This window comes from Nyctibius grandis, chromosome 3, assembly GCF_013368605.1.
Source record: "Nyctibius grandis isolate bNycGra1 chromosome 3, bNycGra1.pri, whole genome shotgun sequence".
NCBI lineage: Eukaryota > Metazoa > Chordata > Aves > Nyctibiiformes > Nyctibiidae > Nyctibius > Nyctibius grandis.
This window is the reverse complement of record NC_090660.1, coordinates 9,666,772-9,688,857: the sequence shown is the minus strand read 5'-3', so window position 1 is coordinate 9,688,857 and position 22,086 is coordinate 9,666,772. Positions and strand designations below refer to the sequence as shown.

The following is a 22,086-nucleotide window of genomic DNA, read 5'->3' as shown; positions in this document are numbered from 1 at the left end:
GATTAACTAGCTCTCTGGCACTTGGGTTTTTAACTTAAACCACTGACATTGATTTAAGCATGTTTCATGTGGGTAATGAAAAGTTTTCCAGATAGATACTTTCCATTTCTGGCAGCATCTGCAAAGTAAACACAATTGAGATGCATATGAAATGCGGACTGCCTTCCATTACACACACAAGAATTGTTTGCATACTTCAGTCACTGTCACTTGTGCAAACACATTCAATTCAGAGAATGAAAACAGATTCTTAACCAGGGTTAACATGGTTATTCATAACCAGTAAATACTAAGCTCTAGGTTGCACAGATGCAGCAGGACCCAATTTGATGTGAAATACAACAGTTCTTGGCTGCATTGTCCAAGATGGATTCCCAGAACTACCAACTAGGATGTGGTGGTGATAATAAAAATTGTTTCAGTTGGATAGTGATGATTGGGGGGGGAAAAAGTAAGAGTAACAATTTACTTTTTAACTTCATGATTTGTGTTTGTGTCGGCAATCACTTCTGCCAAAAAGCCTGGCAGTGTCCAGGCAACTTTGAGATTTTTCACAGGAGGAAGACCGTTCCTTGGCTGCAGTGTTGCCCAGTCAGAGACGCCTTTTGGTTTCCTTCCTCAAAGGAAGCTGAGTATTTTTAGTTGCTTAGAAGCAAGATATTAAACTTTTAGATTGAATCTCTTTGGTCTTGAGAGAGGTTTTAGGTTGTTAATCTCAGACTAGGATGTAACTGGCAGAAAAGCTCAGTCCCCAAAGCTGTGCTGTTGTTTTCTAAAAGTGCTTCTGTGACATGCTGCGAGCAAAGTGTGGCAAGGAGTTGTGTGCTCTGAATTTGGCTCCGAGTATCTCTTCAATGTCCTGGTTTACTCAGTATTTGCTTTGGGTTTTTCTTCTTTTTTCCTGTCATTCCACTGAGAGTAAATGAGAGATCAAGGCTTTTTTGAAAGAATTATTTACCTAAATATTATATTCTCAAAGTAGGCTGTATATTGAGTTAAATGTGGGGTTTTTTTTTTAAAAAAAGTGCATTTTCTGTGTGTACGTACAGGTATATGAATAAGGTAAGAACTTTTTGCTGTGTATTTAGAAAGTGTTATACTACTTACTCTTGAATAATGGTGGACGTGTTTAATTTCTCAGTGTCTGAAAAAGTTATTTTACTGAATGCTAATGTTAGTTGAGAGCGCCTTAAAATCTCCCTGGTGCTCTGGTATCGCCAGTTGCTGTGGAGAAAACTGTGGTCTAACTTGGTAGTGTTTAAAAGCAGCTTTCCAGTAGCCAAGATGAGGAAGTACTGTACTGAAGCTGTGAAGAAGATAACCCTAAGTACTTAAACATGCATAAAACTTGTATTTATTACTCTCTTTCAGCAATGATGTAGACATGGAAACAGATCACTACTCCAATGGGGTTGCTGAGACTTCATCCAATGGCTTCCTAAATGGTAGTTCTAAACATGATCACGAAATGGAAGAATGTGACACAGAAATGGGTCTGCAGTGATATTTCTTACATTTTTATTAAGTGATGGCAACAAGGTTATGTTTTTACTTGCAATGCTTCCCAACTTGAAATAGGGATATTACCTCAAATCATAATTTTGTTTGTTTGTTTTGCTGTTATTAGATGTGACTTTTATAACCACTGATTTAGGTGGTCCAGTGTCAGGGTGAGAACAGGGGAAAATGGTAACTCATGGATATTGAAACTAGCATCAATTTTTAAGGAAGTACCTTTGAGAAGAAACATCCTATTGTATGGCACGCCTGGGTTAGGGTTGGCAGATTGCTTCTCGCTCTCCCCGTCATCCTCTTACCATTCATGGTTCTCACGGCATCTTTGCACTTGACAGTAAGAACAGAAGTTCCAAATTGCTTATATTGAAGAATGCAAAGTGCTAATATGAAATGCTCAAGAAAAGAGCTGTATTTGGGAACAGAGATTTAAAAAAAAAAAAAAAAAAAAAAAGTTTTCCACCAAAAAAAAAATCCTGTTTTACATAGTTGTGGTCCAAAAAATAACTTTGTTTTACTTAACCTGCTTTATACGCAGTCATACTTGTTGACATTAGTGCCAAATGAGTATTTCAATACCCTCTGCCAGCACACCATAAAAAGATACTGTTTACTTTGTCAGTTAGGGTGCTAACTGTCCCTGTCCAGTAAAGGCAAGCAGATCACTTCAGTGCACACAGGCTGGAGCTTAGACAGTGGTGGTTCTTGCTGGCCGTGTCTGAAGAAGTGGAGGAATCCAGCCCAGCCGTTTCTGCAGTTGCAGAACTAACAGTTGATTTAACCAGACATCAATTAATAGGTAGTTCAAATGAAATGTGAAACTCGGGACATTGCTGGTGAAGTTTCAGAATGCAGTAGTACTTACAAATAGCTATGAACACTCCACAGTTCCAAGGGCGTGTGCTGCTGGTCATCATGCAGCTTTGCTGGTAAATACTACCTAACTGTTGGAAAGCAAATATAATTGTTTCAGCCTTGGAGGGGGGAGATTCAAATGTCCAGGCTGTTTCCCTGCATTAAGCTCTGAAACTGGATAATAACAAGGCCTCGTTTCTGTGACAGAAAAAACAAAACACTTCTTTACTTTCTTGCAGCCTTTTCCAGAGAGGCTTGCTGTGACAGGCGTGAAGCAGCTGCACAGGGGCAGAGTTGTTTGGGTTTTTTTTTTCATGTAGTTGTTTTCTGCCTTTGGAAAGTGATGTCCTAGATTGGGCTGCAGCTTGCAACAACCACCACTGCTTGAAGACTTGTGGGTGCTTCACCTCCGTAAAAAAGAAATGTGGCTCCTCAACCTACATTGCTTACACCTCCCAGCTTGCGTTTGGTCGTTTTTTTGGTGTTTTTTTGCTTTTTGCAATATTTACGTATTCTCCTTAGTGCTGTCTATGTAATGTTAAGTAGGCAGATTTTTTTTCCAGAGGTGATATGCTTACATCTAAGAAAAAGAAGTAAAGTGGCCCCTTATAAATCCTTGTTTGAAATAGCGTTCAAAATATATCACTGGATAGCAATGTTAAAATCAGAAGGAAATATGGTTTTGTAATTAAAATGTACATCAAAATTGTGATTCAAAACTTGATTCCATTGATGAAAAAAGGCAAGAAATGGATAAGTGCTTTTTTTTTTTTCTTTACAGGTTGCTCTAGTTGTAAATTTAAAAAAGACAGAACTGTCAGGGAAGCCAAGGGTTGATTTATTATTCATAAACTGCATTAATATCCTTTAAAATCACTAGTACTGGGGAGTATTGTAGCAAAATTGATTGTAGTGTTCTGCTTGATTACAAAAGAAGCCTGCAATGTCAAATTCATTAAGCTAATATATCCTACAAGGAGTACGAACAGTCTAAATAATTGTCTTGTAGCAACATCCATCATAGCTGTTCAGGAAGTTTAGGAGTTTTTTCCCCTGTATTAGCAGTTCTGGAGTTGGCCTGTCTTTAGAAGTGCAATGGCAAAGAACTAAAAAGGTAGAACTGTGTGGGCTTTTATTGTTGTTAAATTCCCATAAAATTTTAGGGTAGAACTTGGTTTATAGTCTAGTTAGTTTAAAATTAACCATTTCAAACTAAACACCACGTGTAGACACCCTTTGCTGTTAGTTAACCAAGTCTCTTAATGTTTATAAAGGAGCAATTCAGCAGTGCTCAGTATAGGAGCACGTTGTGCCAGGGTCTCTGGCCCTACGGGCTTTCTCTCTGAGAAGGCAGATGTCTTCTGAGTGAAACCAGTGGATTCTCTAGATCCGTAGGTTGTTATTGTCAGCCCTGTTAGCGGTGGTGATGATGATATTATTTTTGCAGAAGTAGATTCAAGTCAGTTAAGACGTCAGCTTTGTGGTGGCAGCCAAGCGGCTATTGAAAGAATGATCCATTTTGGAAGAGAATTGCAAGCAATGAGTGAGCAACTAAGAAGAGAATGTGGCAAAAACACAGCGAATAAGAAAATGCTCAAGGTATGTTCACTCTTGAAGTTGTGGTGTCAAGGTGAATAACTGTCCTGCCCAGCAGAAGCTTTCCACAGCACGCTGCACTGCAATACTGCTCTGCTTTAACTGCTGCCAATTTTTTTTGTCTGAGAGCAGTATGCCCTGCTGTGGTGTAGCACTGTCTCCTGTCTTGTCTGCGTAGCATGTTCACAGGGAAGATAATTCCATACTGTAATACAGCTAAAACCAGAGATGAATTTAGCACTTCCCTCTCTCTCATTTCTGACCATGTAGCTTGGCCTCTTGAATCAAAGTGCCATTTCCAGCTCTAATGATAAATGAATCATGAGAAAGCGGGTTGATACTGATGCCTAAAATGTGCTCTCTTTAGTACTGTGTTAATTAGTTTACCTTGATTTGAGACTGCTCTGAAAAAGAATTCCCCTGCCAAAGACTGACTGCATGCGTGCAGTTTCCAGTCCGTTTTCTCTTTCACCACCACTTAGCAGTATTGTAGTAACTTCATCTTCCTATGTAATTTCCAGTTGGGAAAAATACTGCTTGCTCAAAATGGAGGAAGTTACAATTTTTTGTATCCTTTTTTATTGATGAAGGACACTGACAATCACCTTTGCGATTCTGAGTCAAAATAAGAAAATAGTTCTAGTTTTCACTAGTAGAACATAGCTGTGAGATATAACAAAAATCATCTTTCCACAGGATGCATTCAGTTTACTCGCGTATTCAGATCCCTGGAGCAGCCCTGTTGGAAATCAGCTTGACCCGATACAAAGAGAACCTGTGTGCTCCGTACTTAACAGTGCAATACTAGGTGAGTAAGGCCTGGTGGTGTTCAGGTGTGGTGCAGAGGGCCTCTCATTCCAGATGGGCAGCACTGCTGCTCACTGGGCATCGTTTGCTGGGCTTAGGACGGGGCTGGTGGAGTGATTAACGAAGTGTCGCAATGTCATGGTACCCTCTTCTAGTGAAAGAGAGGGGTAGTTCTGGGGGCATGTTAATGTAACAGATGTCATCTTTTTTTTTTGTTTGTTTTTCCAAGCGAAAAGGGGCCTGTTCAATAACAGGGAATTTCAAAATGTCACTTTGTTGCTCCTGCTCTTTCTGTAAGAGCAAACTTTGCAAGTGAATGCAGGAATTTTGAAATGCATGATTGAAGCAATCTTAAAATATAAGTTTTCGGTGCATTACTGTGAAATTAACCAGGTATTGCAACTGCCACTGTTGATTCTTCTTCAGAGACTCACAATCTGCCAAAGCAACCACCACTTGCCCTAGCAATGGGACAAGCCTCACAGTGTCTAGGATTGATGGCTCGATCGGGAATTGGGTCCTGTGCATTTGCCACAGTGGAAGACTACCTACACTAGCTATGCATTTGGAGATCTGAAAGGTGTTGTGGCATATTCAACACGGAAAGTAGACCGGCTCTGCCGACTGCAATTTGGAATTTTAATTATGTACTAAGGACAAGTCTGTCGCTTTATGTTGCTTCCTAGTTTACAGCATGATGCAAATGATTTCTAACTTAGTGTTAGGAGAAAATTTCCATCTTTAAACCTCTTAGACAACTAAGAGTTGAAAGTATCACTGATAATGTCAGACATCCAAATTGACAAGTACCAATCCTTTAAACGATTGTCCAAAACAAACCAAAAATCCTGCGACTGTGCGGTGGGACGGAAGAATAGAAAACATGGATGTATTAGCACATGGGTGATGTAAATGTCAAGCAGGATGACTTGCCAACCTCCACCCCCATTGTTACATAGTTCAATCAGTGTAATTTGCAAAATGCATAAACACCTGATGGTTTGGATATATAGTGTTGATGGGAAGAAATGATATTTTTTAATGTGTACTGTAAAACTTGAATTACTCAGGAGCTGAGTGAATATGTTTGTTGCTACTTACAATCCCAACCTGTTGATCTTAGTAGTTTTTTTGTTTTAACATGGTCTTTTCAACTTTGTTTCCTTGTTTAACTACAGACAGCTTCTGTTGTGTAGACTCACCAGTTTAACTGTTGTATTATAACAGTATTACATGTCAACACAGTGTGGTTATGACCTATTTATATAAAAACCAAATATTTAGTCAATTTACAGTCTTAATTTAATCTTTGTACACCTTGCATTTTTAAAAGTGCTTAAATAGTACTATATTGCAATAAAATGTAGTGATACCATAATTAACCAGCCATTAAAAACTTACTTCTACATACGTGGTAGCAAGGACTTGTATGCTACATTTTCTCTGTTGTAGAGTTCTGTCCTAGGACAGCGGTTCTCAGGCAGACCCCCACATTCAGCATGGTGCCTCACCTGTCCGAGCGGGATGCCACTTCCCTGCCTCAGAGCACTGCAGCCCTTGGGACCGTCAACAGTTACAGGTTTACTGTGGGCTTGCCCCAAAGCAAGTCTAGCTAGCAGGGCAAAGCCCAGGCACCCAGGGAAGCTGCTTCTTCCTGAAGATGAGGGGGAAAAAAAAAAACCTAATTCCTCAAAAGTAATCATCAGGCTGGACAAGAAGTGTCCTGCTGTGTGAGCTGACTTAATGGTTCTGATACGGGGATAGAGCCTGTCTTTAGTGACACACATAACTGGAAAAGCAGGGATAAGTGACTGCTGTAAGAAATGCAGCATCTGGAACAGTAAGTAAGTACAACAGTGTTCATCTTTATTCTCTGCAAAGGGGCTGCCTCATGGAGGCAGCTCTACAAGCCTGGTCATAACACGAGCTGTTCTAAGGCAGTATTAAGAGTACACAGTCACTGCCCTGGCCCAGCTGCTTCTTAGCTTCCCTGACCATTTCTGAAAGGGGGAGGGAAGAGGAACAGGGATGTCAGTTCAGGCACAGCTTTCCAAAGGTTGGTGCCTTCTGGTGGCTATTGCCTAGAGCTGAAAGCAGAGTGAGGATGGAGAAGTGGGGAAAAAAACCACCTTTGTTGTGTTGAGAGACTAACTTTCCATAAAAGTCCATAATAGCATCTTCTGAAAAAGCTGTCTTCATACTCGGTTTTTAATCTGTGTTGCAAGCCAACGTTTGTTAAACCTTGTTGCTTTTTCCTTTTTTTCTTGCCCTTAAAAAAAAAAAAAAACAAAAACCAAAACAAAAAAAAACAAACAAGCTGTTAGTTACCATTTTCTTAGCTCACCTCCTGGAGAAGCAGCAATCCATCGATGACTGCAGCATTTCTGAGCAGAAGAACTGACTGGCAAGCTGATAAACTTCCTATTTCACCTACAACAGGTGGTTTCCACTGGCCCAGGGGTAGCACCTTGTGCCAGTCTCCTCCAGAAGGAGGAGGGCAGGGGTACAGCAGTGCTGGCACACAACTGAAAGCAGACTCTGCCTGCTGAGGGTCAGAAACTTTTGCCTCTAGTGTTGATGAGCCTCTGTGTGATGGCAGGGCACAGTGTGTGCCCATAACTGGTGTGTGTATGAGTCTGTCCCCATTCCTTTCTGTAGTGTCAGTCACTTTTTGTAAGGAGAAATAGGTGCTGTTTCCCTGTGCTTGGGGATCTTGGCATCCCTGCTTTAAGTAAGTTTTGCACATATCTGAAATGACATCTGACAGCTCAGAGGTTGCAGGCTGAAACAACTAGTAAAGTACTTATTTCAACAAGTAAACATGGCTCCAGGCCCCGATGCTGTTCCCTAATGTACCAAAAATGAGGTAATTTTTTTCGAGTGCTGTCTCATACCCCCTCCCCAGGGGAGCGCTCGCTACCCCCACTCAGGCTCTAGTGCCCTGCTGCCTTTCCCTTACTATCAGGGGCTTTGAGTGAGAAGGCAGCAAGATGCAGCCCTCGAGCATGGGAAAGCTTTTTTGTTTTTTTAAAGTGTACTTTAAACTACACATGCATGAAGTAGTACCTACTTTGACCTTTCATACTCACCCCAAGATTTGTCCACAAACTGAACTGCAGCTTTTCTAACTGGGTTTTTCTTATTTTCAAGGGAAAAAAATTCATTTGCTGCAATGGAGATGAGTGTTTGTTAACTACTGAGCTTAATGCAGACAAATCTAGATGCAGACCCACCCAAGGAACACTGCTTACCCTGCACCCGGTTGGCATCTGGTCCGTAGAGATGGGTGTTCAGAAAGTCTTTGGCAAGCTGTTCGTGGAGGCCTGTTGTTAAACTCTGATCTTTTAAGCACACAGCCGTGTAGTTTCCTTTTGACCTAGTTAAATAGAGATGTAAATCGCTGTAGCATCGTTACAGAACCCAAAACAACAGACAGGAGTCAGTGCTCTGCTACTTGAGCACAACAGCAGCCAGTGCTGGTTTCTGATGCTCAGCCAAGTCTTTTAGCAGTATTTATTAAAAAAAAAAAAAAGGACCAAGAATCTCAACCTGTCATCATTATGTACCCAGAGTAGTTCCCTGGGCGTCTCGAACTAGTCCCCCCAGAAGCTGGTGCAATTCCTCTGTAGGGACATCAGTGACGCAGAAACAAAGGCTGGGGGAGGGGGGGAGAGAGAAAAAAAGACCAAAATGCAGGAATTCAGTGTTCAACAAGCAGACCTGCAGCAGCACATAACGGAATGTCTGCTGCTGTGCTTAATGACTGCTCTGTTATCTCATACCAGTTTATAGATTTTTTTTTTATATATATATATGTGTGTGTATATATGTGTGTGTGTGTGTGTATATATATATATATATATTACACAAGTATGCTGTATCAGCAGCACATTAAAGGTGCTTTTACCACATAAATACGCTTTCACTCAGAGGAGGAGCAGGGGGAACACCAAGTGAAGAAGCAAGTACAGCCACAGAGCAGCAGAGCAGCTGCTGTGATGCCCCCTCCCCAAGCAGGCGGACGAAGCACTGGGACAGACACCCTGGATCTTTGTCTCCCAACATACCTGGCACCCTTTCTTTGCTTGTCTTTCTTCACCTGCCTTTGGGCTTGGCCTTGTCTCCGCTTCGCAGCCCCACGTCCACGGCGTTTGCCTAAAGTAAATTTAATAGAAAACAAAAAAAATTCACAAACATTATGAATCAAGAGCTGTAAGTGCAAGAGGAACAGGAATTAAACAGCCTGTGAAAAACAAGCTGTCTTCAGTTAACTCCAAGAGGCATTTTTCAGCAGCTCTGACTAGTAAGAGCCCCTGACAGAGGGCTGTGAGCGGGAGGGGAAGAAGCATGCCCCAGGGGAGCCACCTGAAGTACCGCCAGCTTTCCCCTTCCCCGGCATCAACAACTCAAAACAGGATTCACCACAGGACAAAAATTCAACACAACAGCTACGAGTAACACACAAAGGGGAGTCCAGCCTTGGCTTCATTCTCGCCCCTGTATGTGTTCGAAGCATCATCCTGAGCTCATCTGTTTATGCCAACAGATTTTTTTAAAAACAATAAAAAAGGAAGAAAAAGTAGCCGTGACACCATCCAGCTATATAAACATGTGAGGTATGGATGAGAGAATTGTTTAAAAAAAGAAAAAACACTTTTTTTTTTTTTTTTGTAAAGTACTTTGAGGTACGGATGAAGAGGGCTAGAGAGCAGCAGTCATGAATATTCTAGAGTCTTGGTTTTCTAGTTCAGAATTTGAAAAAAAGTTACCTAATTTTTTACAGATACTATTAAATCATGGTATGATATGTAAAGTACCACAGCAATTAACAGCTCCATCCAGGAGTAGCCTTTATAACTTAAACGAATGCTAAATATTAATCTCCCTCTGATAATCCTTGCTTTTTCTATTATAACACCAGCCCATTATTTCCTTAAACACCTCAGGCTATTTTAACTGAAATCACTGTACAGCAGCAAACTTCTGCAAAAGGCACAGGAGTCAGATCAAGCGTGACCACTACCAACTTCAGATATTCCCTCGGATATTTTCCCTTGGCAACAGCCACCCGGCCCAGCCTGGTCACGTTTCACACTTCCAGAAGGTCTCCGTAGGGCAGCGCTACCCCCGCTGCAGCTCTAGCGCACGAATGAACCCCCCGGGTGTCAGGAAGGCACCGCGCTCGCGTACCTCGGTCAGCGGCCGCAGCCTGTCCCTCGGGGCTGTGGAGCAAGGAGATGGCACCACGTTACTCTCCCAACTCACGCTCCCTCCGTTTACCCAAAGCCACTGAAGCCGCCGTTGCCGCCCGGGCCTCCCACCGCCAGCACCGCGGGGCGGGAAGGGCCCGCCGCCGGCCGGCAGCGCCCACCGAGACCCCCCAGCACCCGCCCGCCCCCCCCTCACATCGCCCGCTCACCGTCCGGGCGGCGCGGCGGCCGCCAGCTCCTGCAGCACGGCCTCGGGCAGCAGCTTCCGCTTCTGTGGGGGAGAGGGGAGTCAGCGCGGCGGGGGCGCCGCCCGCCCGGCGGGGGCTGCGCACGGGGGGCGGGGGGGCCGCCCTACCTTCTGCTCCGTGAACAGCTCCTGGCGCCGCCGCCGCTTCTCCTTCAGCAGCTCCCGGTGCCTGCGGGGAGGTGGGAGGCGCCGTCACCGCGGCCCCGGGGCGGGGGGAGAAGGGCAGACGAAGGGCTCCCGCGGCCGCGTGGGAGAACGGGGGGGTGTCCGTACCTGCGGGCCGCCTCCCCCACGAGCTTCCGTTCGGTCTCGGCCGCCTCCCTGGCCGCGCCGAAGGTCACCTCCTCGGGGGCCTCCTCCGCCTCGTCCTCCGAGGAGGGCGGGCTGAGGAGCGCGGCGGGCAGCCCGCTCTTGCCCGCGGCCGCCGCCGCCTTCTGCCGCCGCGCCATGGCCCCGCGCCGCCCGCCTGACCCCCGCCCCGGAAGCGCTCCCCGCCGGCCGCCACCGCCCGCATGCGCGTCCCGCCCCCCGCACGAGCTCGGCCGCGAGCCCCGCCCCCTTGCGCCCGACCCCTCGTACCCGCCCCCCCCGCCGCGCGCGCGCAGACAGACGACAACCGGAGAGCGGCGGCCTGAGGCGGCGCCGGGGCCCGATCCGCCCGGCCCGGCCCCGCCGCCCGTTTATTGCCGTGGGAAAACGGGGAGGGGACGGTCCGGCGAGACCCGCCGCCTGCTCTCACCCACCCCGTCCCTCCCCCGCGCCCCCGCCGCGCTGGGCCCCGGCTGCGGCGCTTCCCCGCAGGCCCCTCCGCGGCGCTCAGGAGATGATCTCCGTCTGGTGGCGGGCCAGCGCCGGCGGCAGGGTGGTCCCGCAGGGGCCCGGGAAGTGGAACCTGGAAGGAAACAGCCGGGTGAAGGGGCGGGCAAGGACCAGCGCTCGCTGCTGTTTGTCTGGCAGCGCCCGAGTGCATCTGAGCGGCGGGCAGCGAGTCAGCCCGGCCCTGCTGCTGAGGGGTTCGGTTAGGCCCTCCGGGAGCTGAGGACAGGCTTCAGCTTCACACTTAGAAAAATACAGTTGTGTCTTCGGTGTAAGTTAATTGCAGCAACAGAGAACATACTATTTTCTTCTAATAAGTAAGAAAAGATGAATTTCTTAAATATTGGGCAAAAAAAATAGATGTTCAAAATTTTTCAAAGCAATTCAATGCAAGACAGTGAAGATGGAGGGGACTAAAGCTTGCTAGTTTAAAACTGAACAGCTTTACCTGAATCTGCTTGTAGCAGGAGTGGCTTCCATGTTAAATTCTGCAACTGGCACTCCTCTGGCAGATACCCGAGGGGCAAACATAGCAGCAGGATACACCACGGAGGAGGTCCCGACCTGCACGGACAGGGTGAAAAATCACAAGTGTAGCAGGCCTGTAGTTAAAACAGGCAAAACCAAACCAACCCGCAAGGCAAGGAGCCTTCTCGGAACACTGGATGTGTGAAACCACAAAAGCATGGAAGATCCCTACAGAAATGAAACCAAATCTATATCTATATTTAGTGTCCCTGCATGTGTAGCTATTTAGCATAGCGTTAAGAATTGGGAATTGTTTCTCTGACGCAACCCAAAGCAGCCTGTTTGGGGATTGTAACTGTAAATGAACAAAAACCCAGAAACAAAATGGTAGACTTTGCTTTCAGGAAAAAAGCCACAAAACGTCCCTTCTGTTACGTGAGATTATTCTGTGAAGGGTACACAATATTCTGAGCAAATGTTTTCGTCAGCGATCTGGAACCTACATGGCATGTAAACTGTCACAAAAAAAGCAGCACATGATAACAGCTAGCTACGTCCTTACAACATTTTGTCACCTTTTTTTAAAACTGAGCATCAAAATAATTCTGTTTTTCACTATTTGAGAAATTCAAATATTAGCTAAGCTCTAACACTTGAATCTGTAACACCTGTGTACATTAAATGCAGACAGTAGATGCCAGCTGAGCCAGATGCACACATGCTGAACCTGTTAACTTCGGAGTAGTACAAGTAAATTTTCAAACTTGATGGTCTTTTAACATTCTACACTCAACACTAGAGAGTCTTTTAGCTCCCTTGGGGAAGTGCAGATGCATCTCCTTTACCCAGGAGGTGCAACCTCTCCAGCGTGGCTTCCCTGCGGGTGAAGAGGCTAGGTAACAGAAGCGGCACTCACTACCAAGCAGAGGTCGCATATCTCAAGCTCCTTCTCAACCTCGGTGAGAATGTCAGGATCCAGGGTTTCACCAAACCACACGACGTGGGGACGGAGGAGCCCATTGCAGCCATCCTCCTCACACCTGTTTAAAAATCACAAAGGGACTGTTATCCTGCTGATGTGGACGTTTCAACCTGCAAAACAGTATTCAACAGCAAAGCAGTTCTCATTCTCATTTGGACGTGTCTGCCCTCACTCCTTCTCCCTTCTCTTTCACAGCCCTCCCCACACCCTCCTCTACCACGTGCTGGACAGAAGGCTGCTGATACTGTGCTGCATGCGTGTTGGAAGTATACACATGCTGCCTGGTCACACAGAGCAGGCTGATGAACAGCTATTCAACGCAGATACTTAATCACGTCTTTCCTTTACTCAGCTCCTGAAATGCACAAGACTTAAGAACATAGTATGTGCTACAGACCTCGGCCTCCATCAGCTTTAACAAACTGGCCAACAGGTTTTTAAGGAGAAAGCAAACTGAGAGAAGCATCGTGTTAGCCTCTTAGGAACCTGATGAAAAATACGGTGGCTTCTTGCATGTGCAACTAGCTAAGGCAAAGCTTCAGCCGTTATAAAAAAAAGCACTGTGGCACATCTAATGCCTGCAAGGGACTACGCAGCGGCTGTACCCCAGCACGGTATTCCAGAGTGACTAACAGCAGGTAGCACCTGCAAAGTAACAAAATGTTTACTGTGTAGCACTGAAGTTTCTTACTGCAATTCTCCTACTACTCCACTGACTACAAAACCCACGAGTTTAGGCATGTTTCAGCTTGATGCTCAAGCACACAAGCATGTGATCCCTTTAGCATCACGGTAAACTTCTAGCACACACTCCTGTTGTCTGCTGTCGCCCATAACTTTAGACTCAGTTCTCTGGGGCAGTGTCCCATGTCTTTTTCTCCTGTAGAATTCTTCCGTGTCCTTCCAAAGCCACGTGAACAGCAATATAAGCCTTTGAGATGCACAAAGCATGAAGAGGTAACAGCAAAAACCAAAGTGGTCCATACGTACTGAGGAAGCTCTTCAACTGGAATCGCAGCATCTTCTGTTTCAGGATCTGGAGCCCTGAAGTTACAAAATTGAAATACATATTAAATCATACAAAGTGCACTTTATATATTAATAAAAACTTAGTATTCTCTAAAGCACACTCTCCAGTCAAGGAAGCTTTGCAACTTCAGCCATCTTCAACACCTACTACAACCCTAAAATACCACATGCAGGGCAGGCAGGCATTTGTCCAGAATTATCCCAGAGCTAAGCAGCTGTCATGAGCTGGTCAAAGTCTGTCAAAGGCACCACAAATAATTATGTAGCTATCTAAAGATACGGTGAAATGCAAAGGGAAAAAAACCCAAAAGATCTATGAGCATATGCTTGCCTCATCCTCCCACCCCCTTTTTTAATGGAGAAAGAAAGAGGATGGTTAGAAAAAGGGGACTAAAGGATTCTTCTGCAAGTTTTTAAGTTGCAGAAATCCTGGGAACTGATGCTTCCCTCCTGATTGTTTCACACATCTGCATTTTGAGACCTGTAATCCTGAGAACCTTATTGATGAGCTCAAGGACAGAAGCTACTAGGTGCTCAAGAGATGCAGAAGAGGACAATCCATGTATCAAGTGATGACAGTCCAATTTAAGGAATAAGCATCCAATTTAATAAAGAACTGGAAGGTGAAGACGGTGGGAGTAAACACACATTCTCAAAGAGTAAAATTAGTTGATGTCCAATATAAGAGTTTCAGACCATCTGAAATTTTCCTAATTAAAATGTATATAATGTTGTGCTAACTTTGAGGTTAACAGTTATTCACCCACAGGACTTAGGATATCATGGGCTCTCACTGAAGTTACCAAACAGTATACTGACACTTCAAAACAGCTGTGTAAAATTTAAGCATTAATACTACTAAAGGAAAATGGGGTGGTTGGCTGAAACTCCCATATGCTCCTAAAATGGCTCCTTTTCTGTTGAGCAGCAGATAAAGTAGGAAATACAGAGAGTTTACAAGGCAGATGCATTACCCTTTCCCGGCCAACGCAGGGCATATTGGACTCTTGTAATTCGCCGCCACGTTCCCACAGTTGGTGCATCGAGTTTTAAATAAACTACCTGAAACACACAAAGAGAAAACATCAGGGATGGAGCGATTGCTCTGAGGTGTGGCTGCAGCAGGTGGTTGTGTTTATCCCGGAGAGCCTTTATTTGAAGTCCATACCATGTGGGTAACTTACTACATGAACGTAACAGCCAAGTGTTGAGACCCGGCAGCGTTATGAACGAGACACTATTTACACAGCACGTACACACGCTTCTGTTCAGCAGCCCAAGGTGACCGGCATCACAGCTGAGCACAGACCAGGCCCAGCAGAGAGAGACACGGCCCCTTCAGCTGAAAGGCCGCGGCGAACAACAGCGACAGTCCCTCTAAGCAATGATTCATCACCTTGTTCTACCTCAAGACAAGAGCCTTGTAACACAAGCCTTGTAACTATTTCTGAGGAAAATAATAATTTAAAACATTACTGAAGGAGATTTCTGCTTATTGTTTCTCCCCTTAAACCAGAAATGTTTTCTAAAAAAAAATATATATGCTGTTTAATGCTATTTTGGTTTATGCAAACTCCCCAACCCCAAAACTTTTGTAGAATTAGTAACGTGCTGTGGAGATGCACAATATTACCAAGAGTTTAAAATTGTTTGTATTTTGTAAGGAATAAGGATAATCAAAATTAAACTATGCCCAAGGCTTTACCCTTGGATCCACAACTGCAAAACAATTTGTGCAGGTTTCCTGTGTCCAGATCACAAAGGAGTGGTGGGAAATCCCATTTAAACCTTTCGTGATACTTGAAGTTAAGCAGCATCATGGTGCTGGAGGACCAGGATGGGACTTTGTCCTGGGAGACTGTCAGCCTGTGGCAGGGCCTGCAGAGTGGAGAAAGGAGGAGGGTTTCCCTACCCTCGTTCTCTCCACACCTGTATATTTCCTCAGATCCAAAAGCCCTGCTGACCCCCGCGTGCTGCTCCTGCGCTGTGCTCCTCTGGCACTTTGCGGAAGAGAGAGCAGGAGCAAGGAATGCCACTAAGTACAGGGAAGAGAGAGGGATTGCCACTGGGTGTAGGAGAGAAAAGTAAGGGAATCTCATCCATTTCTAGCCCCTTCTTCCTCCTATAGCCAAGGACCACACAGGTGGGTCTTTGAGGGGCAGGACAGGACACAGGCAAAGCACCAGCACTGGTGAGACCACTCCTGCCAATATACCTTTTAGTGGTGGCAATACCTGTGCAGCACTACCACCACCACACAGCAGAAGTCCTCATGGATTCTCTTCCCCTTTTCTAAGAAAAATCCACCGAGTGTCACTATCCACATGTATTCAAGTGGATCTGAGGCGAAACCAAGCAAGTGGGAAGGGAGAACCAGCTCCTGTGTACTCTCAGAATCCATTAAAAAAGAAAGATGAGAAATAGAGGGAGGCTATGAAGTACCTAAAACAACTTCCAAAAAGAGAACAGAGGGATATTGTAAGTAACTTCATGCAAGTTATTATCATTTTAAAGACAAATTTATTTCCTCCTGGTACCTATCCTGCTCCGTCTTCTCCCCCACAAGTTTGCTGGCCTGTAGCTGCCAGCTAAGCTGATTCTTACCATGAATTTCCAAAAGGTGCTTTGTGCCTGCCTTTCTGTGTAGTTCGTCAATATTCTGAGTAATGACCACAACGCTCCTCCCTTGCTTGCTCAGTCGCCTTTCGCACTCTGCAATGGCCACGTGCGCAGGATTTGGGTGTTTACTCAACATCACTTCCCGGCGGTAGTGGTAGAATTCCCACACGCGAGAAGGGTTTCGTGCAAAAGCCTCTGGTGTAGCCAGCTCCTGGAAAAGACAGAACAGTCCATTCTACCAGCAACAGGGCAAGAAAGTCCCCTCCCCGGACGAAGCCTCCTACCATACTGCCATTTACACTGCTACCAGCACACGAGACAATCAAAAGCAGATTATTTATAACCAGATGCAGTTGGCAAGAATACAGCTCAACAGCCCTCACGAGGACAAGTCAAAGTATCTTATTCAATGAGGAAATAACTGATATCAATAGCGCGGTACGTGGTTTTACATAGTACACTCACACCTGATTCTGTGCCGCCCTACCAAGCTATTAGGAGTTTAGTACAGCACAAGGGAAGATGAGATATTTCAATGCATGTGATTTTTGGCATTCAGAACTCTCCTTTCCACAGCAGCCATAAAACTCAGCATCGTGTGGATGTATTTCCTTTACTAGCAATTTCTTTTCTGCCTTAATTTAAGTGTAACACAAACCAAATTAGAGCCATTGTCAAGACTCAAGTCTAACGTCTTCTCCTTATGTGCCTGTAAAATCTAAGCTATGCTTTTCACACTAACTTTAATTTTGCCTTATCTTTTTTAAAACGAGGCGTAGCTCAGTGTAACGCTTCAATGCCCAGTTCTACTGATATAAAAACGCTGAATGCAACCTTTCCGATGCAGAAGGACCAGGCATCCATACACACACACATGCTTTATTTGAATTAATAGTCACTGAAAGAAAAAATGCGCCTTTAGATTCAAACCATCTCTAAAACCTCATCTTTTTGACCCCTTTTTAACTTCAACAAATCTTTAATGAATGCTATCATTAAAAAAACATAACGAAAGCAAATGTGATTGCAGTGTTTGGGGGAGCAGTAACGGACAGCACAATGGTTACTTGAAACATCTGCAGCACCACGCAGGATCAGACTCCCAAGGCACCTGTACAACTCTGGTGCTCTCCGATGCGTCACTCCACCCCACAGTGTCTGCTTCCACCTCCTCTCCCACCCCAGTGGCTCCCAATGCTGGCAAGGTCTCACCAGCAAGAGAGACAATGCTTGTGGGAGAGTTAAAGACTGTGAGGAACCCCATCCCCAAACAAACAAACAAACAAAAATCCTAAAACATTTTTAAGGAGTATTATGAGAAACAGAGATTAAAAGAAAACAACTAGTCAGTATCATCAGCCCTGTCCTTTGTTATTTTGGTAAAAGGTTCTTAAAACAGGAAAGGCTCCAAAAGGCATGAAAACAGCGAGGGTGTCAAAAGATGAGCAAACAGCTGAGCTGCAAGGCAGCAAGAAAACAGGCATGGCAGAAAGTCCCAGAGCTGTCTGCAAGAACATCGTTTTTCCCAAACAGCCGATAACCCAAACAACAGAAAAAAAGTTGCAGCTGCCCACAGCATCTTCCCCCAGGCACGGGGAAGAGCTGCAGACACGGCTGTCAGGAGAGCTCTGTCCCCACCGTACCACCATGGGAGCGCTTCCACCTTCTAAGGCACCCAGCTTCTGAGCCTTCAGTCCCCCCTACCCAAGGGACTGCGAAGCACAGCGGCGCAAACACGTGCCACCAGTACGTACCTGGGCTTGCCACTTCCTCCAGAAACCTCCAGGCCCTCTGAAGGTAGGAACTCCGCTCTCGGCACTAACACCGGCTCCGGTGATGATGGCTATATGCTTTGCTTTGGCAAACACTTCCCGAAAATCAGCCATATCTGTGTGTGGGGAGGAAAAACGAACAGCTGTTCAAGCACCCTTTTATGTAAGAGGCCATACATACAGTGCTGGCAAACTTACACATCCAGAAACGGCTTCCGCGTACACCTCCCGTTACTTTAATTTCAGAATTCTAATTTATTTCTGAGTTTCTGTATGTTGGAATTTGAAGGACGATTCCTGGAGATCCTCAAAAATTTATGTGAGCAAGCTCAGTAGGGCAACACATATTAAACTATGATTATACTCAATATTTGAAAGGCAGAGCCTTAAACTAAAACCCCACACTAGATGCTACCCTGATAACAGCTGCTGCCATCACCACCCAGGAACAGTTTGCTTCCTACTTGTAAGGTAAGATCCTGAGATGAAAAAAATTTACATTTAGTTACAAAGTATCACCTTCAAAATTAAGGTAATTTGGGAAAACTCGTTTCCTTCTGAGGCATCTTGCCCATTTTCTACGTTTGCAATTGTGTTTTCTATTTTGGAATGTATATTCCCTCCATTTTTCCCTGCACAGTAAAGTAACTTGGGAAAAAGATGGGACATCTCTTTTGCATTTTTCTAAGAGTCAAAACAAGATTAAAAAGGAACAGGTTAGCTAAAGAGAGACCAAAAAAAATCTCTTCCAGTTTACCTCAGATATTGATTTTAAAGCAACCTATGTTAGAATAACAGAATGGCTGAGGTGGGAAGGGACTTCTGGAGATTGCCTAGTCCAAACCCCACTGCTCAAGCAGGGTCAGCCAGAGCAGACTGTCCAGGGCAGTGTCCAGTCAGGAGGCTTTTGAGTATCTCCAAGGACAGAGACTCCATAACCTCTCTGCACAACCCATTCCAGTGTCTGACCTCCCTCACAGTAAAAAAGTGTTTTCTTGTGTTCAGATGGAATCTCATGTGTTTTAATTTGCATCCATTGCCTCATGTCCTGTCACTGGCCACTACTGAGAAGAGCCTGCCTTGTCTTCTGAACAGTCCTGGCTCTCCCCGCCCCTCCTCATATGTCAGATGCTCCAAGCCATTAATCATCTTTGCGCCCTTCGCTGGACACTCCCCATTATGTACATGTCTCTCTTGTACTGGGGAGCCCAGCACTGGGCCCAGCACTCCAGGTGTGTCTCACCAGTCCTGAGCAGAGGGGAAAGATCACCTCCCTCCATCTGCTGGGGATGCTCTGTGCAGTGCAGCCCAGGACAGCCATTAGCCGCCTTTGCCATGAGGGCTCATCACTGGCTCATGGTCAATTTGGTGTCCACCAGGACCCTGAGGGCCTTTTCTGCCAAACTGCTTTCCAGCAGGTTGGCCCCAGCCTGTTCTGGTACCTGGGGTTATTCCTTCCCAGGGGCAGGACTTGGCATTTCCATTTGCTAAAGTTCAGGAGGTCCCTGTCAGCCCACATCCCCAGCCTGTCCAGGTCCCTCTGGATGGATGGCAGCACGACCCTCTGGCATATCAGCCACTCCTCCCAGCTTTATGTCATCTGCAAACTCGCTGAGGGTGCACTCTGCCCCATCATCCAGATCATTCATGAAGGTATTAAACAATATTGGCCCCAGTATTGACTCCTACAGTACACCACTAGCGACTGGCCTCTAGCTGAGCTTCGAGCTGCTGATCCCAACCCTAATCTGCACAATTTACTACGTGGTTCTTTATTTTTTTTTTTTAAACCAAAGGCAGGTAAGTTTTTATAAGGAGAGACAGTCACTGGGGAAGGCCCAAGACCCACAGCACAAGAGCCACAGAACTGGGAAGAGAACACCACAATGCTGATGCCTCATCTACTGTTGTAAACCAAACCTCACAAAGCCCTCGGATGTGTGAAGATCAGGGCAAAGTCCTCCTAGTCCAGTCTCCAGTCCCTGACAGCAGCCAAATGCTGGTGGCTCACAGCAGCACAAAAAAGCAAGTGCACCTGGGCTACCCAACTGCCAGGGGCTTCACTGTTATACCTGTGAAGCGCTGCGCGTGGTTTTCAAATTAAAACACATCCTCAAATTAAAAAACAAAACCAACCCCCCCGCACCAAACAAAAAGAGGATATTTACTACTACTAGACTGAACACGGCTCCCGAGTTGTTACAAATGCTCGAGGCCCTCCATAATTCTTGTACAAAGAAATGAGGAGTGAGTTTTATTACCCATTAGGATTATGAAAAGGAAATGCAATTAATTAGCATGTGTTTATGTGCATAAATCATAACTACTAAAAACAAATCACCAGGCAACCACACTAACTGCAACTATGCGAGGGGTTTTTTTTTGAACTATCCATAGAAGATAAATTTTAGCAGCTGAAAAAAAAAAAACAACTTTGTGCTCTTCTAAATATTTTGAATTAAACTGCAGATTGTGGCGATTACACAAAACCTTCTAGAACCGCAAATCTAGCTTAAACACCGGTCCAAGGTGCTAAAGGAAACAAACAGATGTCTTACTTGAACTAGGACGAGCCATTTCCAAGCAGAACTTGTTTTTCTTAGAAGCAGCAGCAGCAGCAGCCTTAAGTCCACAACACGCTTGGGAAACCAACCTTCTAGCGGTAAATTGAAAGAGGCTCATCAGCATCCCTCGGAAGCGTTTTACCTGAGAAGAAAGAAATGAAACACAAGCACCGTCGCGGATTTTGTCTTAATATTTTGTCTTTAATATTTTGTCGAATAACGTTTAACTCACGCGACGCTTTTAAATTTCGCTGCCTCACGCAAAAGCAACTCCCCGGCTGCGATCGCCGAGAGCTGCGGCACCAACCCCGGCGGGCACGGAGCCTACGTGCAGCTGCCCGCCTGCAGAAGGGCGAACGGGAACCGCGAGGGAGGACGGAGCCCCGCCGAGGGGGAGGCGGCGGCGGCAACCGCCGCCGCCGCCTCCCCCTCGGCGAGGCTCCGTCCTCCCTCGCGGCCCGCGGGGCCAGGGGTTCGCGCCCCGCCGGGGGTCACTCACCTGAGCGGCGGTGACCGGCGACACTACCGGGGCTGCGCGGTGCTGAGGCGTGCGGCGTCGCACGTCCCCGCCCCGGGGCTTTGCGGAGGGGCCGGCCCTCGCTCCGCTCCTCCCCGGTTTCGCCTCTTAACAGCTGGCAGAGCTCCCACGCGGTAGCGGGTGTAAGGCAGGAGGGAATGGATGAGCAGAAGCTGCAACTCAGATTTTCCAGAGGTTTTTTTTTTTTAATGAGGAAAGCTGTTTTTTAGCTTAGAAGCAAAACAGCAACTGCTTTCATCCAGCCTCTTCCTCTCCCCCCTTCCCCAACAACTTTAAACCTCTTTAGTCCTTTTCAGTCAAGCTGAGATTTCACTCATTTTTTTTTCCGTTGAATTCCGTAACTCGCCAGCTCAACAGATGAAGAGGGTCCATAAAACGTGTATCCAAACCTGGGAAAGTCTGAAAGGCAAGTCCCACCACACTGTAGAAGTGCTCTTTCAAACCAGCTCCCTCAGCCAGGGAGCAGCTTCTGCCTGGGACCCAGCCCCTAGGTACGGGGCATGGGGAGTTACAAGAGGGAAGCCCGGGGGACAGGCAACACCAAGGCGGGGGGCAGAATACCCAGCGGTTGCTCCCAGGGGCTTGCAGCCCACCTTTCATTCATTACACCGCTTCGTAGCGCTTCTTGTTGCTTACATCTCAACAGCATGTAATATTCTGCTTCCAGTTGCAAACACGAAGAAATATGAACTGTGCTGCAATGATATTCATTTCACCAAAATCAATTAACACTTAAGAATCCTGTCTCAGAGGAGCTGAAAGCTATGTCGAGGGCAAGTACGCTGAACGTTTGTGGGTGAACATTTCAGACAGGCAGCAGGACTGATCAGAACACTGTGCTTTTGCTTGCTGGACTGTACCAGCTGGTGTCTGAGCGCTCTGGCTGCAGCTCCACAAAGGCCTGTACGCTTGAAAAAACACCACAGAATAAATTCAGAAAACAAGATAAAGGCCGGCGTGATCTCATTCAACACTGTAACTATCCTGATGGTCAAAACCAGATAATTCTATCTGGCCTGGGGAAACCACCGAGATGACAGGTTTGTTCTGGCAGCTCAGCTGAATGAG

General features: G+C 45.8%; 3 protein-coding genes across 4 annotated transcripts in view; 1 reads left to right on the top strand and 2 right to left on the bottom strand.

Moving 5' to 3' along the window:
- RANBP9 (RAN binding protein 9) overlaps positions 1-6,208 on the top strand; it is a 42,309-nt gene extending 36,101 nt beyond the window's left edge. Inside the window, exons 11-14 of the mRNA XM_068395694.1 lie at positions 1,372-1,493; positions 3,818-3,969; positions 4,663-4,774; positions 5,200-6,208. Coding sequence (XP_068251795.1) covers positions 1,372-1,493; positions 3,818-3,969; positions 4,663-4,774; positions 5,200-5,330 — 517 coding nt within the window. The 3' untranslated portion in view covers positions 5,331-6,208. The remainder of the gene's footprint in view (positions 1-1,371; positions 1,494-3,817; positions 3,970-4,662; positions 4,775-5,199) is intronic.
- A 409-nt stretch (positions 6,209-6,617) lies between these two features.
- On the bottom strand, positions 6,618-10,699 carry NOL7 (nucleolar protein 7). Its single transcript, XM_068395696.1, has 8 exons — positions 10,504-10,699; positions 10,339-10,399; positions 10,193-10,254; positions 9,964-9,995; positions 8,841-8,928; positions 8,025-8,149; positions 7,863-7,940; positions 6,618-7,042 (listed from the first exon to the last, which is right to left on the bottom strand). The coding sequence occupies exons 1-8, from the start codon at positions 10,677-10,679 to the stop codon at positions 6,969-6,971; spliced, it is 696 nt and encodes a 231-aa protein (XP_068251797.1). The 5' UTR covers positions 10,680-10,699; the 3' UTR covers positions 6,618-6,968.
- A 153-nt stretch (positions 10,700-10,852) lies between these two features.
- Positions 10,853-21,056, bottom strand: SIRT5 (sirtuin 5). 2 transcript variants are annotated; one of them, XM_068396761.1, is made up of 9 exons: positions 20,980-21,056; positions 20,475-20,622; positions 17,899-18,032; positions 16,130-16,355; positions 14,500-14,587; positions 13,487-13,540; positions 12,431-12,554; positions 11,495-11,610; positions 10,853-11,122 (listed from the first exon to the last, which is right to left on the bottom strand). In XM_068396761.1, exons 2-9 carry the CDS (start codon positions 20,602-20,604, stop codon positions 11,047-11,049), a joined length of 948 nt encoding a protein of 315 aa, XP_068252862.1. In that variant the 5' UTR covers positions 20,605-20,622; positions 20,980-21,056; the 3' UTR covers positions 10,853-11,046. The 2 variants fall into 2 exon arrangements, with proteins under 2 accessions (XP_068252862.1, XP_068252863.1); XM_068396762.1 differs by lacking the exon at positions 20,980-21,056 and adding an exon at positions 20,713-20,847.
- Between the last annotated feature and the right edge of the window lie 1,030 nt (positions 21,057-22,086).

Bases quoted from the DNA above. Each gene is read 5' to 3' on its own strand.
- NOL7 (XM_068395696.1), bottom strand. From the start codon at position 10,679: ATGGCGCGGCGGCAGAAGGCGGCGGCGGCCGCGGGCAAGAGCGGGCTG. The intron at 9,996-10,192 runs GTGAGCGGGCGA...CTTGCTCCACAG, and splicing joins GCCGCCGCGCCGCCCGGACG to CCCCGAGGGACAGGCTGCGG. The intron at 7,941-8,024 runs GTAAGCAGTGTT...TCTCCATTGCAG, and splicing joins AGATGCCAACCGGGTGCAGG to CAAATGAATTTTTTTCCCTT.
- SIRT5 (XM_068396761.1), bottom strand. From the start codon at position 20,604: ATGCTGATGAGCCTCTTTCAATTTACCGCTAGAAGGTTGGTTTCCCAA. The intron at 18,033-20,474 runs GTAAGACATCTG...CCCCACACACAG, and splicing joins AATGGCTCGTCCTAGTTCAA to ATATGGCTGATTTTCGGGAA. The intron at 12,555-13,486 runs GTACGTATGGAC...ATTTTTAAACAG, and splicing joins CCAGTTGAAGAGCTTCCTCA to GTGTGAGGAGGATGGCTGCA.